This window comes from Seriola aureovittata, chromosome 24, assembly GCF_021018895.1.
Source record: "Seriola aureovittata isolate HTS-2021-v1 ecotype China chromosome 24, ASM2101889v1, whole genome shotgun sequence".
In the NCBI taxonomy this organism is placed as follows: domain Eukaryota; kingdom Metazoa; phylum Chordata; class Actinopteri; order Carangiformes; family Carangidae; genus Seriola; species Seriola aureovittata.
Genome location: NC_079387.1, coordinates 12,143,518 through 12,158,541, shown reverse-complemented (window position 1 = coordinate 12,158,541; position 15,024 = coordinate 12,143,518). Strand labels below are relative to the sequence as shown.

The 15,024-nt window shown below is 43.0% G+C and overlaps 2 protein-coding genes across 3 annotated transcripts in view; both read left to right on the top strand.

Annotated features, from left to right (window-relative positions):
• LOC130165276 (sorting nexin-9-like) overlaps nucleotides 1–1,379 on the top strand; it is an 8,234-nt gene extending 6,855 nt beyond the window's left edge. Inside the window, exons 13-17 of the mRNA XM_056370389.1 lie at nucleotides 44–120; nucleotides 250–339; nucleotides 734–848; nucleotides 1,056–1,147; nucleotides 1,229–1,379. Coding sequence (XP_056226364.1) covers nucleotides 44–120; nucleotides 250–339; nucleotides 734–848; nucleotides 1,056–1,147; nucleotides 1,229–1,276 — 422 coding nt within the window. The 3' untranslated portion in view covers nucleotides 1,277–1,379. The remainder of the gene's footprint in view (nucleotides 1–43; nucleotides 121–249; nucleotides 340–733; nucleotides 849–1,055; nucleotides 1,148–1,228) is intronic.
• A 7,842-nt stretch (nucleotides 1,380–9,221) lies between these two features.
• On the top strand, nucleotides 9,222–14,053 carry ackr3b (atypical chemokine receptor 3b). Of its 2 annotated transcripts, none has more exons than XM_056370150.1 (2): nucleotides 9,222–9,419; nucleotides 11,551–14,053. In XM_056370150.1, the coding sequence occupies exon 2, from the start codon at nucleotides 11,567–11,569 to the stop codon at nucleotides 12,647–12,649; it is 1,083 nt and encodes a 360-aa protein (XP_056226125.1). In that variant the 5' UTR covers nucleotides 9,222–9,419; nucleotides 11,551–11,566; the 3' UTR covers nucleotides 12,650–14,053. The 2 variants fall into 2 exon arrangements, with proteins under 2 accessions (XP_056226125.1, XP_056226124.1); XM_056370149.1 differs by having other exon boundaries at nucleotides 11,472–14,053.
• Nucleotides 14,054–15,024: the final 971 nt, after the last annotated feature.

Here is a 15,024-nt window from a genome sequence, read left to right as displayed (position 1 = left end):
CTGTCAGTGACACATTTTATACAGTTGTTTATTTCTGTTTCAGGAGAGGAGACGTTAACAGACGCTATGACAGCTGCTGGAGAAACCTATGAGGAGATCGCTGTGATCGTCGCACAGCAGGTCTCACACACACACACACACACACACACATATATATATATATATATATATATAAATAAATAAATAAATTACTTTTAATTATAATTTCTATATAAATACATTTTATCTGACCTCTGGTGACCTCTGCAGCCTCAGAAGGATCTTCACTTCCTGCTGGAGACAAACAGCGAGTACAAAGGTTTACTGAGCTGTTTCCCAGAGATCATCGCTGTACACAAGGTACTGCAGTACTACACACTAGAGTACTACACTCTACAGTGCTACACACTGCAGTACAACACACTACAGTACTGCGTACTGCAGTACTACAGTGTAGTATCCCAGTTTTTCTATTTTTTTTTTTAAACATAAATATATATTTATATAAACATATATAAACATGTATTTATGTATAACATTTAAAAATATAAACTTTTATAGACATAAATATCTATAACAAATATTTATAAACATTAATAAATATAAAATATAAGTTTAATTTTGTGTTTTACTTTAAGCCTGAAACAGGGAAATGTCCATCACCTGTCTTGTTTACTGTTATCAGAAGGTGTTGATGCTTCAGGTGAGCTGTGATCATGTCATTAAGGGGTGTGGTCTCACCTGTGTGGTTCAGGCTGCAGTGGAGAAGGTGAAAGAAGCGGATCGTCTGGTTTCTGCAGGAAAAATCAACAACAACGACAGGAAGTGGATGAACCAACGAATCAGCTGCATGAGCTACTCACTGCAGGGTAACAGAACACACACTACTACACACAATACTACTATACAACAATACACAACTCTACTACACAATACTGTACAACAGTACGCAACAACACTACACAACATAAATAACAACACACTACTATACAACACAACAGAGGACATTTGTCTCCAAAGTCTCCTGTGACAGAAACACACACACGGTATGTAACTCAACCCCTGTGTCCTTCCAGCTGAGATGAATCATTTCCATAGTAACCGTATCTATGACTACAACAGAGTGATGCAGCTTTACCTGGAACAACAGGTGACCTTCTACCAACAGGTGAGCAGGCGGGGCAGGGGTGGGGTGGGGTGGGTGTGCAGATGTGTGATGTCATCTCATCTCTGCTCTCTGATTGGTCAGATTGCTGATAAGCTGAGAGCAGCTCTGAGCCAGTTCACCACACTGTGAGGACGATGATGAGCCTGATGATGTCACAGCCCAATGACATCATCTGTTACACATTTAACAAAATAAAATGTTTTCAAACTGATTTGAAAAACTTTCAAACTTTATTTAAATGTTTCTCTGGTTGATGGACGAGCATGAACTTAATTCTTCTTCTGCCTTAATTCAGTCGTTACATCTTTATTGTTTATGTGAATATTGAACTCTTTAATGATTCTTTTATCGTAAGTGTCAAATTTTATTATGTGGTGAGCTGCTGAATAAACTTTATTTTTATGCATAAATTAATTAAATTTGTTTCACACTAAACTGAAATTAAAATTTAGTCATGAAAAACGTATTTTATATCTTTATTATTATTATTATTACTGGTCACTTAATAAAGAAAGATATTCAGTAAATATAAATGCAGATGAGTTTTTTTTTTTTTTTTTTTTTTTAAATAATTCTGTTTCTTTTGTTTTTAATATAAAGTCATTTTTGACTGTGGATCAGCTGCAGGAGGTCTCACTCTTATCCAAACTAGTGGGACGGACTGTCAGACAGGAAAGTGTCTTTCCTTCTGTCCTGCTGAGTGAGCAGAGTTTTTCTGAAACTTCTCCTCTGTCAGGGTCAAAGGTCAAGGACAGGAAGAGGAGAAGCCTCTTCCTTTCCTCTCAATAACACCACCAACATGAACAAGCCTGACATTCGGTAACTGCCCCCTGCTGGTCAACAACTGCAATACAGGCAAGAAAAAACCTCCATGGCACTGTGGTTACCATGACAACGGTTTCCCCAAAACCTTCACGGAAATGTAATCACACAATACGTAATTATATTATTCTGTTCGTTTATCTCTCACTAAACTCCATTTAAAATCCCGTTTATTTATGTGTCTATCGTTTATTAACACAATCAATATTGTGATCAAATTATATTGTGGAGTTACAGCGGATAGAGTTGACACCAAACTTCATTCACACCATACACTGAAAAAAATGTGCAGTGTGATTTACTTAAAAAAAACCTTGGTAACAATTTCCACACACAAATTCCTAGTAAATTTAACTAAGGATATTCTCAAGTAAAGTCTACATACCAATAAGTGTTAAGTTTAACCAAGAAACACTTGTAAAGATTACTAGCAAATTTCTGTTTTCATGAGTAAATTTTACTCATTCCCCTTCTGTAAAATTTACTCAGACTACCACTGCATTTACTTACAAATTTCTGTAAAAAAATACTTGCTTTTTCCTAAGCTTTTAAATGGCTGGACCAAGTTCTCAATTTAGCATTATTTCACTAACATTTACTTGAAAAAGACTCTGTAACAATTTCCACACAGAAATTCTTTGTAATTTTTACTCTGGAAATTCTAATAAGAAACACATAACATGAAATAACCTTTTTAACAGTAAATTTATTTCCCAACACAGGTGAAAGAGGTCACTGCTTACAGTAATCCAACATACTGACTCTGGCGCTGGCATTACCAGATACATATCAAAACAGTGTTGCCAGTTAGAATTTAAGAACAACTTTCACTAAAAGCCATCTGTGTGGCTGTTTATTGTTTGCTCTGACACATTTTTAAATGGGACATTTGACCTCTGATGCTTTGTATGTCAGAGAGCCTTGACAAGAACATTTACAAAGAAAATGTCCAATGAAATGCCTAAAGGTATCACTTTAAAGTGAAACAACTGCAAGTACCATAAAGTGCAAATACTGCAAGAAACATGAAAGTGCAGTTAGAAATATGTTACTTTCTTTAAAAGGTAACTCCAACAATTGTGTGTAACCATTCACAATGTGTTCTACCTGCAATACAATTCCATATGCCAGTTAGCATAACAGAATACACAAACTGGGCTCAGGCTCAACATTTAGAACAGGACATTTCTTTAACTAGTTATTCCTACTAGCCACCTAGTATTTCCTCTGAACCACAAGTTAAACAATGCAGTTGGTTCAGAAACTTGCATGAAAACAGTCATCTCATGATATGAGTTTGTTGTGCAAAGCCCGGACTTTGGGAGACATCTTCAGGATGTCAAGCTCAAGAAAGAGCTTCTGAAACACTTCAAATGTGTATTTCAACTTTGGTGGGTAACTCAGGTTCATTGCATGGATAAAGCCCATCAGCAGCAGGCAAGCCTTTGCCACACTTTTACAATCATCAAGAACCTCTTTCCTTAACCCTCCTGTTGTCCTCGGGTCAAAATGACCCGCCACTGTGTTAAAAACCAAAAAAAAATCCCCTAAATGATATTTTTTTAACTTGAAATTTTATGACTTTGCCTAATTTGGCACCAACAGTGGAAAAAGTGAAATGTTTCTTTTATTCACATTTCCATGTAAGGTGTACAAAAAAAGGTACAAAGATGGTCTTCGGGTCAAAATGACCCGTGAGGCAAAAAGAGTTGAAATCATGGTCACAGAGTTATTTACACACCACATAATGTTACAATGTTTTAGTTGTGTCTCAGATCAATCAGTAGCAGAAGTTAACAAGACAAATCAGGTGGTCTTCTCGCGGACTGCTGTGCCTATGATCAGTCTCAGATTAATTACTAGTAAACGTGAACAAGACAGTAGCAGATGTAAACAACACAAAGGTGTTGTCACAGACTGCAGAGCTCTTTTTCTGTGGATTTCCAGAGGTTATAAAGGTGCTGCAGATGACAGGACCCCGAATTCTGTCTGTGCTGAAGCCATGAGTGTGCGTTATAACGTTGAAGAGGCTCTAGAGCTGATTTTTTCAGATGTCCAGCAAGACAACTCTGATTCAGAAGAGGAAGTGGAGGATGTATCAGAAGAAGAAGATGGGGAGGAATACAACCCAGAGCATGATGAATCATCTTCAGAAGAAGAAGAAAACCCTGAAGCTGAAAGAGAGACTTTCCTTTCAAAAAATGGCAAAATAACATGGTCCTCAGCAGCATATGACCAACACGGCAGGCATGCAGAACAAAACGTCATAAAGGTGACCCCAGGACCCACAAGGTATGCCGTTTCTCATGCCCATGACATTGTCTCTACATTCTACCTGTTTATCACACCAGCAATAGAAAAAATAATCCTGGAGATGACAAATCTGGAGGGTTTTCTCAAATATGGAGACAGCTGGAAAAAGATGGATGAGACTGACCTGCAGGCCTACTTAGGGCTGCTAATCTTAGCCGGTGTATACAGGTCCCAAGGTGAGGCTGCAGCTAGTCTATGGGATGCAGAGAGTGGAAGGCCAATTTTCCGAGCCACAATGCCACTCAAACTCTTTCACACCTACTCAAGACTGCTACGATTTGATGACCGTGAGTCAAGACCAGCAAGACGTGTGACAGACAAACTTGCAGCCATAAGAGAGGTCTGGGACAAGTGGGTGGAGCGGCTGCCCTACCTCTACAATCCAGGGCCTGACGTAACAGTGGATGAGCAACTCGTTCCATTTAGAGTGAATCTATTTTCATATTTGTAATAAAAGTGATTTTCACTATTGATTTGTTTGACTGTTTTCTGTGACACTGATACTAATCACTGATGCTAATGTCTGTCTTATGTTATTTTTCATATTTTTGTATTGTAGATTGTCTTAAATTGTTCACTGGAGAAAGAAAAGAAGGAAACTGAGTCATTGGGATGAATAAAAATGCATAACTCAAAACTCCCTTTTGCACATTTTTTTTCTTTTCTTAAGTTATAGAAATACAAGTGAAGAGGGAAAACTCAGGTATTCACACATTTTGTGGTGAATGACAAGTTGTTTTCTTCAAGCAAGAGGAAATTTGGTGTTTAAATTCAATTAAGCTGCTTATATTGGGGGTTTAGTGAAGACGGGTCATTTTGACCCGGAGGACACGGGGTGTATACAGAAAATGAGGACAACAGGAGGGTTAACTAAAGTTATTAAATGTCTTTTCACATCTTTCTCAGTTCAAGTTAACCCTACTTTGTGCCTTTCATGTATTAGTGTACATTTGGGTCAGAGGTAACAATCGTATTTTCTCAGAGATGATAAACTGGCATTGTTTCAAAAACCCAGAAGGTTGTTAAAAACACTTGATATTTTCCGAGGAAACAATCCTTTTGCATCACTGTTTTGTTTTGACCTAGAAATCCAGATGCAACTTATACTCTTATAAAATACTCTTATAACACACTGACTCCTAAGTCAACTGTGCCATCACTGCTTCACTAACAAACTGCATTTAATGTTACTGCAGTGATAGCAACTTAGCTTGGCTAGCCTCAATGTTAGACAATACCTGGGTTAGCATAGCCGCTAGCGCCGTTCGCGATTAGCGTTAGCTTCGCGGCTAACACCCTTAACGATCTTTTAAACATTTTAAACCAATTACAGTGATACAGTCTCTACCACAGCAGTGTTCACAGCTCAATAACTCCTATTGGTTTTAAGAGAAGTCTGAACAAAGCAGGCATTGTGTTGTCAGTTCACCTAACAGGCTAATATCAACAAGCAAAATGGTGCCTCCGTTCTGTGCAAACTTTAACATTACCAGACCTCAAATCACAACAGGAACGCCCTACCTTTGACGGAAGTGGCACCTCACGTTCAGTGTAACACACACACTGGACAGTTATCACACTGTAGCCATGTTTACCTGTGCTCAGAAGCGTGTCTGTGTCCGCTCACCTCAGAAAAAGTACGTTATGACTCAAGTCCAAAGCGGTCCGCGGACGCGGCAAGAGCGGAGGAGCCCTTAGCCTGCTAGCTAGCTAGCTAGCTAGCAGGCTAAAATATTCCAACACTGACGAGCCAACATAAAAATAAAAAGTGAATTAATCATATACATACCCCAAGGGTCCACGTCCATCAATTGTCTCATCAAATGAGCACCCAAACGATCCCCCAGTCCAGGTGTGTTGTCCAGGAACCTTGTTCTTGCTGCTGCCTGAAGTCAAAAGCACACGCACTCTGACCTCACCTGCTGCGCATGCGCAATATTGCAAGCTGACCTCCTACCCAGGTAAATTTTACTTGCTTATGTCAGGTTGTACTGTCAATACAGTTGTTAAGTTAATATTACTTGGAGTGAAGGATAATATTTACTAATCAAAATGAGGATACATAATTACAAACATCAAGTAACACATTAAACAAAAGGTGACATTTTAAAGTAAAAGCACTGAAATAATATTTCCTTGTAAAATTTAAACAAATAATCAAGGTTATAATTACAAGGCCAAAAGAATGATTTTTTTCAGTGTACATAATAACCAGAATGGGTTTTTCTTTAAGCAGTTTTTCAAACGTTCATTACAATTATTGTAATTGCATTACATTGTTTTTAGTTTTCTGTAGAATTTAATTAAACTTCTTCAATTCACTGAATCATTCGTTAAACTAATATTTCATCGTGCAGTTAGACAGGTCCAAACCTCACACTAAACTCTGTTTGAAATACTTTATTATCATTATTATTATTATTATTATTATTATTATTATTATTATTAAGGCTTTTGATAAATTTAACTTCTGATATTTCATAGTGGAATTACAGAGGCAGCGTTCTTTACACCAAACTCCATTTAAAAATCCTGTATTCTATTGTAGCTAAATGTTTTTGGAGCTTTCAATAATCAACGACGTGTTAATTAATTATCCATTCCACTGCACTGAATGTTGCGATAGTTTGACTTCACACCAAACTCTCCCGGTGGGTGACGTGTTTGCACCTGAAGACCAACAGACACCTGAAGGCCCGCCGCTGCTCTTCGGTGTCTGCTGGAGAATTCGTCTGGGATTATTTGAGGATTTCTACTGAGACATAAAAGCTCTTAAATTGTTTCCTATAGAGTTCCTGAGGAAAAGAACGTAAACTACCTACATTTTGACTGGAGTTTGGTCAGACCGCCGTATCAGAGTTTTACACATGAAAACAAACAGTTTAAATGTGTTGTGCGTTTTCTTTCATGAGGCTCTGCTACGTTTCACCTGTTGTTCACTTAAATACCTGAATGTCGGTGTCGGCAGCAGCAGGCGACCGGAAGGGAAATGATGTGATGTTCATGTCTCAACTGCAGTCATTAAACACTGATTATGTCCAGGTGTGTCTCCCAGTCCTCTGCTGCCACCTGGTGGCTGATGGGTGAACTGCAGTGTCTCGTCAAATATCACAGAAAACACAACTTTTATTGTGTCGATCTAAATATACCTTCAGAATAAAAGGCAAGTTTCTATCACTTCTTCATTAGTGATTATTATTATTATTATTGTAATTATCATCATTATTAAAGCTAAAAAATCATTTCTTTTTGTTTTTGAAGATTTTCTAACAAACTAAATTCAAACACTGATGTTAACTTCACTACTTCTTCTTTGTTTTCTTCTTCTGGTTTTTATCCTTTTTGCTTGTTTTCTTCCTCCCTCCTCCTTCTCCTCTTCCTCCTCCTTCTTCTCCTTCATTGGTTCTGGTGGCTCGAGCCTTCCTCCTGCTGAGCGGCTTGTGAATGAACCAAACCTGGACAAACAGGATGTTTAGCACAACTTAAATCTGAACATAACACACATTCAATTTTATTTTACAAATTTGAGATTCATTTATAAATCTGATGCAGATCTGAAAGTGCAGTCTCATTAGTGCCACGGGCGCTCAGCTCCGAGGCGTTCCTCTACAGCTAGAATAGCTGAGAGAGAAAACCCCGGTAATATATACATCAAAACGTGCGTCTTGATCCCACAAGAGGTGCTATGACTTTTGGTGTTAAAATTCCAATTTTTCCCAAAGTTATTCCCAAAAAACTGGGAATAAATAATGCATTAGAAATGCATTGGAATTTTCTTTAGAAACCCACCTTTTTTCTACAAAATTGCACCTTTTTTCTGAGTCACCCAGCTCTCTCATACCTGCACGTAGAAATGTGATTCAAACTATAAAACGGAGGAAAACTTCTGCTCCCTCAAAGACAGGAACTGTTTTTACATAACATGTAAACTTTTCACACTGTGAGCACTCAAAGGAGGAGTGCAAATCACTTTTTCTTCAAAGTTAGAGTGAAAGCGTCAGTTGGCTAGAGTGCGTGAAGCAGTAAAAAATAACCTTTATTTTTATCATCCTGAAGAAGTTCCTGAAGGGCGCTGTGAGCCGCAGCCCATTTCCTGTTAGAGGAGCTGAGGACCAGAAGACAGAGACCAGTACCAGTCAAGTTCTGGACTCAGACAGAAGAAGACAGGTCTCTGCTGTCAGGATCAGAATCCAGATCACACAGACCTCAGGGACCAGCTAGAATCAGGTCTCAGAGTCCATATTTACATTCAGACGGTTTGTAGCATCAGAGACACAAGAGGAAGTTAAACCTTGATACAATGCATGCTGGGTAATGTTAATAAGCATTAATTAGATGAGTGCATAAAATGATGTGTTGGACGTTCAGTCGCCAAACCTCATTTAAAAAGTCTGACAGGTGTCTCTCTCTCTCTGTATGTCTCTCTCTCTCTGTTTTTGTGAATGAAGTTTGACTGTTGTCATGGAAACACCAACACAGCCTCTCAGCCAAGGTTTGAAACAGGTGATGCTGGGCGTAATCAGGTGAGCAAGGATAGATCAATGCTTACCTGTGTGACATCATCGCCTGCCACCTGTGGGACCTCAGGAGCGGGACACGTCAGATTTGATGGTGTTGGTCGGAGTCAAGTTTTTCTTCTTCTTGTTTCTGTGCAGCGGACCCATAGTCTTCTTCTCGGATTTATGAAAGAATGATAAGTGAAGGAGGAGGAGGAGGAGGAGGAGGAGGAAGAAGGTGCAGAAGAGGAACTGACCATCAAAGGAGCGAGAGAGAGAGAGAGAGAGTTGTTGCTTCCTCTCGAACTCTGAGAACTCTCAGTCAGATGAACTGAGGAGTGTGTGTGTGTGTGTGTGTGTGTGTGTGTGTGTGTGTGTGTGTGTGTGTGTGTGTGTGTGTTTGTGTGTGTGTGTTTGTGTGTGTGTGTTTGTGTGTGTGTGTGTGTGTGTTGTTTGTGGGTTAAATGGTTTCTGTCCGGCAGCTGAAACGTCATAAATCAGAGCGGGACTCCTCCTCCTCCTCGCTGGTCATTAAACTGCTAAGTGAAGGGGGACTCCCTCAGACCGCCTCAGACCCGGACAAAACACCAACCGTAACCAGTGCAGGACAAAAATAAGACGTCGACCCTCCAGTTGAACGTGTAAGTCCTTTTTAATGCGATTTGACAGGTACCAAGTGGGTCCGACTTTCACCGACACTCCGCTTAAAAAGGTGTCGTTTTTAGATTCTTGACCCTCAAGCCAATAAATGACTTTGTAAGTAGGCGTATTAAATATTATTATCAACCACTGACGCTTTCTGTTGTATTCGGCAGACACGTCACACCAGACTTCACGTCATTTACTGAAATCTCTACTTCTATCAACAGATTTCTGTCGGTCCCAGCTCCGCTCTCACGCCTGAATAACAGCGAACCAGGTTGTGAAAGTGGAGTTTATATGCAGCATCGTGCTGTGATGATGAACCAAACCTGAGTGACATGTTTGTTCCGGAGAAGTCTAAGTAATACATGTGTTATCAGCTGTTAGCGCTTGTCTTTAAGCACATTAACCTTCATTTGAATATTTTATAACGGAGCTCCACATTGTTCATAAAGGTTGACATTAGCTCATGTTCTACTTTATTGTGCAATTTCTTAGACACATTAGTAAATAATAAGTTACTAATAATCATCGTATTTTCTCAGCTCTGTCGCAGTGAGACTAACGCAGACTCCCTTTAACATGTTTTGTTCTTTAGAGTTTAGACGTGTCCTCTTCCGTAGGAACACTTAAATATTATTAGTAATGATTTGTGTCTTATTGTGTATTCTGCTTAAATTAGACCCATCCTACTTCACTTTCTCCCAGTGGCTGAGCTCTGGTCCTGCACACTCACTCTGGAGTCTTGTTGTTACTGCTCACAATAACCTGGTTGAAAAGTGACGTTTCATGTGTGTGATGGTGATGAAACCTGAGCCGAAGTGAAGAGTGTGTGCTGTTTGTTCTTTCACTTCTCAGGTTGTGAGTTTTGACAGTTTGAACTGTGTCCAGAAGGAAAGAATCTTTAAACTGAGAGATTTTACAGCGGAGTTCTGCGAGTCTTTCATGGCGGCCTGTCGGTGTTGTTGATGCTGAGGCGCGGGCAGAGGTCAGGCCGTGTCCTCTGGTGGTTTATGGTGTTTTACTGGTGACTTCAGGAGCCTCTCTGCTGGTGTCTCGGGTCAACAACAAACTGGGTTAACATTGAGTGGGAGCTGTGGTCCCAGTGTGTGAGAGAGAGCTCATTAACATGAACCTGAAAACCTGCAGCACGAAGTGCTGTATTTAAAAACAAATCACTTCCACTGTATTTAAATATTCAAACTTAACGTTTTACCTGATAAAGTTTTAAACTCTTTTTTTCTGAAGCTCTAATTGTATCATTGTTTCAGCTCCACAGTAAACTTTTATTTTGAAGGTTGTGACCTTTCAGTGTGAAGTGCCCTGTGGAGTTTTCATTTTAATGTGAAGGAGCAGTAAAAGGCTGAGTGATCCTCCTCTTCTTCTTCTCCTCCAGCTGTCTGTCTGATGGCTCAGGTCTCTTCTTCTTCTTCTCTGGTTTTTAACTGTTGTAAAGAAGCAGAGCCAATAATCTGATGTTTGATCAGCAGACATCAGGATGATCAGAAATGTAATTCATCAAGGGTTTATAACTCAGGTTTGATATTCAAAACTTTTGACTGTTGGAGACAAATTATAAGATACATACGGAATTAGAGATAAGATGTAGATTTTTAGTTTTAATGTGGAGTCTGGTGAGAACAGATCATTGTTCATTGGAACATCTGTCTGTTTACGACAGGAAATGATCAATAACATTGATTGATAGATATCTGCAGCGTCTTGACTTTATTATTGTGCACTCAGTGATGTCATCAGGCTTAAGAATATGAAGGATTATTATGGGATGTTGAAGGTGACACAGATGGGTCTTTGTGAACATGGAGTAGATTTATGTTGTCACGGTGACGTGAACACTGCAGCTCTGTCAGCTTTGATCACACTGAGGTTATTGATCATTGACGACCACAGAGACGTTATTGTCCCATCACTGTCTGAGTTCATGTCCAACCACCTGTCCTCTCACTGTGTCAGTGTGAGGGCTGAGGTCAAAGGTTACAGGTCATCACCTGATGGTGAAATTAAAAATATCTGACTCTTCTTTGTTTCAGAAACCTCCACAGGACCAGAGATCAGCAATCAATAATCAATACAGCTGCAGGGACTGATCGATCTTCTGCTGTTCTCCAGGTTCAACATCCTTATCATGAGTCTGACCTCCAATGACCTCACCGAGCTCATGGAGCTGTGGGAGGAGCTAAACCTGACGGCGGCTGACCACCACAACCTGTCCCACGTGGAAACTGTGCTTTGTTCAGGCGCAATCGGCCATGGCGCCTTCCTCCACGTCCTCTCTGTCCTCTACGTCTTCATCTTCCTGGTGGGCGTCGCCGCCAACGCCCCGGTGGTCTGGGTGAACCTGCGCTCTGACAGGAACCGCCAAGAGACGCATCTGTACATCCTGAACCTGGCCGTGGCCGACCTGTGCGTCGTGGCCACGCTGCCAGTGTGGGTGGCGTCGCTGCTGCAAGGCGGGCAGTGGCCGTTCGGCGAGGCCGTCTGTAAACTCACCCACCTGGTCTTCAGTGTCAACCTCTTCAGCAGCATCTTCTTCCTCTCCTGCATGAGCGTTGATCGTTACCTTTCCATCAGGCTGCTGGCCGACCTCCCCATCAGCCGCAGGAAGAAGCTACTGCGGCGGCTGGTCTGTGTTCTGGTCTGGCTGCTGGCGCTGGCGGCCTCCGCCCCCGACACCTACTTCCTCCAGGCGGTCAAGTCATTGCACCATGAGGGCGCTGTCTGTCGGCCGGTTTATCCACCCAGCGACCCGAGAGACTGGATGGTCGGCGTCCAGCTCAGCTTCATCATCCTCGGCTTTGCCGTCCCCTTCCCCGTCATTGCCGTCTTCTACCTGCTGCTGGCGGGGGTCGTCCCTCCCAGCTCAGACCGGGAGCGCCGTGTCATTCTGGCATACATCGTGGTGTTCCTGGCGTGCTGGCTGCCGCTCCACGCCGTTCTTGTGCTGGACACGCTGTCTCTGCTCCATGTCCTGCCCTTCAGCTGCCAGCTGGAGAACTTCCTGGACGTGGCGCTGCACCTGACACAGTGTCTGTCTCTGGTCCACTGCTGCGTCAACCCCGTCCTCTACAACGTTCTCAACAGGAACTACAACTATGACCTCATGAAGGCCTTCATCTTCAGGTACTCCACCAGGACGGGGCTCGCCAGGCTCGTCCACGCCTCCGAGAGCGAGTACTCGGCGGGGACGACGGACAACGTCCCAATGTGAACTCGTGTGAAGACCCAGAAACCTCCTGTCCAGTCTGTCCATGTCTCATGAACTGAGGACTCTGTGGACACGATGGACAGTGTCCCAGTTTGAACCAAGGACATCTGAAGATGTCTTGTACCTCCCTGTGGGACCAGGTGATATTCTGCTACATCCTGGTCTTCCTGGAGATCTGGATTACAAAGACTGATGTAAATATTTGATGTTATATTCTGTGAATATATTTTTATCATCTTTTATAATTGATTGTTTTTTCTATTTGCTCAATCATGTACAGGAAGTTTAATTGGTAAAGGCTAAAATCAAGGTCATTCAGTGATGTGCAGGCAGGACGACACTTCATATAAAAATAATGATAATATAATCTAATAATAAGGATGATAATATTATTATTATTATTGATAATTCATTGATACATTTCTCCATCACTGAGCCTTGAGACTTTCAAGGATCATAAACATGACTTCATCCTGAGTCTGAGTCCTGACACTTTTCATCTGTGACTCAGACAAACATGGAGACACGTTGTCTACCTGTGCAGCTGCTTCTTCAGGACTGTGTTTACCTGTGTGTGGTCATCAGCTGCAGGTGTGACGGCCTCAATCACAGAGCTGTGAGGTAACAGAGTGGCGGGGGGGGGGGCTGGGCTTCTGCTTATTAACAAATATATGTATAAATATTTAATCTATAATTAACAAACTTTAATGTTTCATGTTTCTGAAACCTTGTGTGTGATGTAGAGATCAGACGAGGACTCTGATCGATGTAAGCACCCCCCCATGCTTTAATGAATGGGGTCCAGCAGGATTACAGAGAGTTTAAAATACACACAGAGACCCCAATCTGGACTCAGAGCTGCGTTTCCATGACAACCAGACCAGCTCAGGGCCTCTGAAAGCCTTCCATGAGGGACGGGTAGTAAAAATCTGCACTCAGCATTGAACTGTGGGTAACCATGGCAACAGTACTGGCCCCTGGAAACCCTTCACATGTCCCCAAAAGCTCTTCAAGGCCCTGCTGTAGCTCCTCGTGCACCTGGAAGGACCCTTGAACCCTTCTTCAAGGACTCAACAACACCTATCTGCCTGAGGATCCCTGCTCGTGTCTCAGGACCACCAGAACACTTCCCTCCCATGGACCCTGGAAGAGCCTGAGGATGAGTGAAGGGACCCCAGGAAACTCTTCAAGGACCCTGTGTCTGACAAAAGCTAATGAAAATATGAAATCTAAAAAAATCTACTTCAATCAGAAGTAGTCTGTCTGTTTTAGACTCTAGACTGAGTCTCGGGCTTTTCACCAAACTCTTCTGATGATCCATTAAAGAGCTCCCTCCATCTCCCTCCATCTCCCTCCAGCTCCCTCCATCTCCCTCCATCTCCCTCCAGCTCCCTCCAGCTCCCTCCAGCTCCCTCCAGCTCCCTCCATCTCCCTCCATCTCCCTCCATCTCCCTCCATCTCCCTCCATCTCCCTCCAGCTCCCTCCATCTCCCTCCAGCTCCCTCCATCTCCCTCCATCTCCCTCCAGCTCCCTCCAGCTCCCTCCATCTCCCTCCATCTCCTCCATCTCCCTCCATCTCCCTCCAGCTCCCTCCATCTCCCTCCAGCTCCCTCCATCTCCCTCCAGCTCCCTCCATCCCCTCCATCTCCCTCCATCTCCCTCCAGCTCCCTCCATCTCCCTCCAGCTCCCTCCATCTCCCTCCAGCTCCCTCCATCTCCCTCCATCTCCCTCCAGCTCCCTCCATCTCCCTCCAGCTCCCTCCATCTCCCTCCAGCTCCCTCCAGCTCCCTCCATCTCCCTCCATCTCCCTCCATCTCCCTCCAGCTCCCTCCATCTCCCTCCATCTCCCTCCATCTCCCTCCAGCTCCCTCCATCTCCCTCCATCTCCCTCCAGCTCCCTCCAGCTCCCTCCATCTCCCTCCATCTCCCTCCAGCTCCCTCCATCTCCCTCCATCTCCCTCCAGCTCCCTCCATCTCCCTCCATCTCCCTCCATCTCCCTCCAGCTCCCTCCAGCTCCCTCCATCTCCCTCCATCTCCCTCCAGCTCCCTCCAGCTCCCTCCATCTCCCTCCAGCTCCCTCCATCTCCTCCATCTCCCTCCATCTCCCTCCAGCTCCCTCCATCTCCTCCAGCTCCCTCCATCTCCCTCCATCTCCCTCCATCTCCCTCCATCTCCCTCCAGCTCCCTCCAGCTCCCTCCATCTCCCTCCATCTCCCTCCAGCTCCCTCCATCTCCCTCCAGCTCCCTCCATCTCCCTCCAGCTCCCTCCAGCTCCCTCCATCTCCCTCCATCTCCCTCCATCTCCCTCCAGCTCCCTCCATCTCCCTCCATCTCCCTCCATCTCCCTCCAGCTCCCTCCATCTCCCTCCATCTCC

What these genes read in the sequence shown, in the direction of transcription:
- ackr3b (XM_056370150.1), top strand. Translation starts at nt 11,567, where the DNA reads ATGAGTCTGACCTCCAATGACCTCACCGAGCTCATGGAGCTGTGGGAG.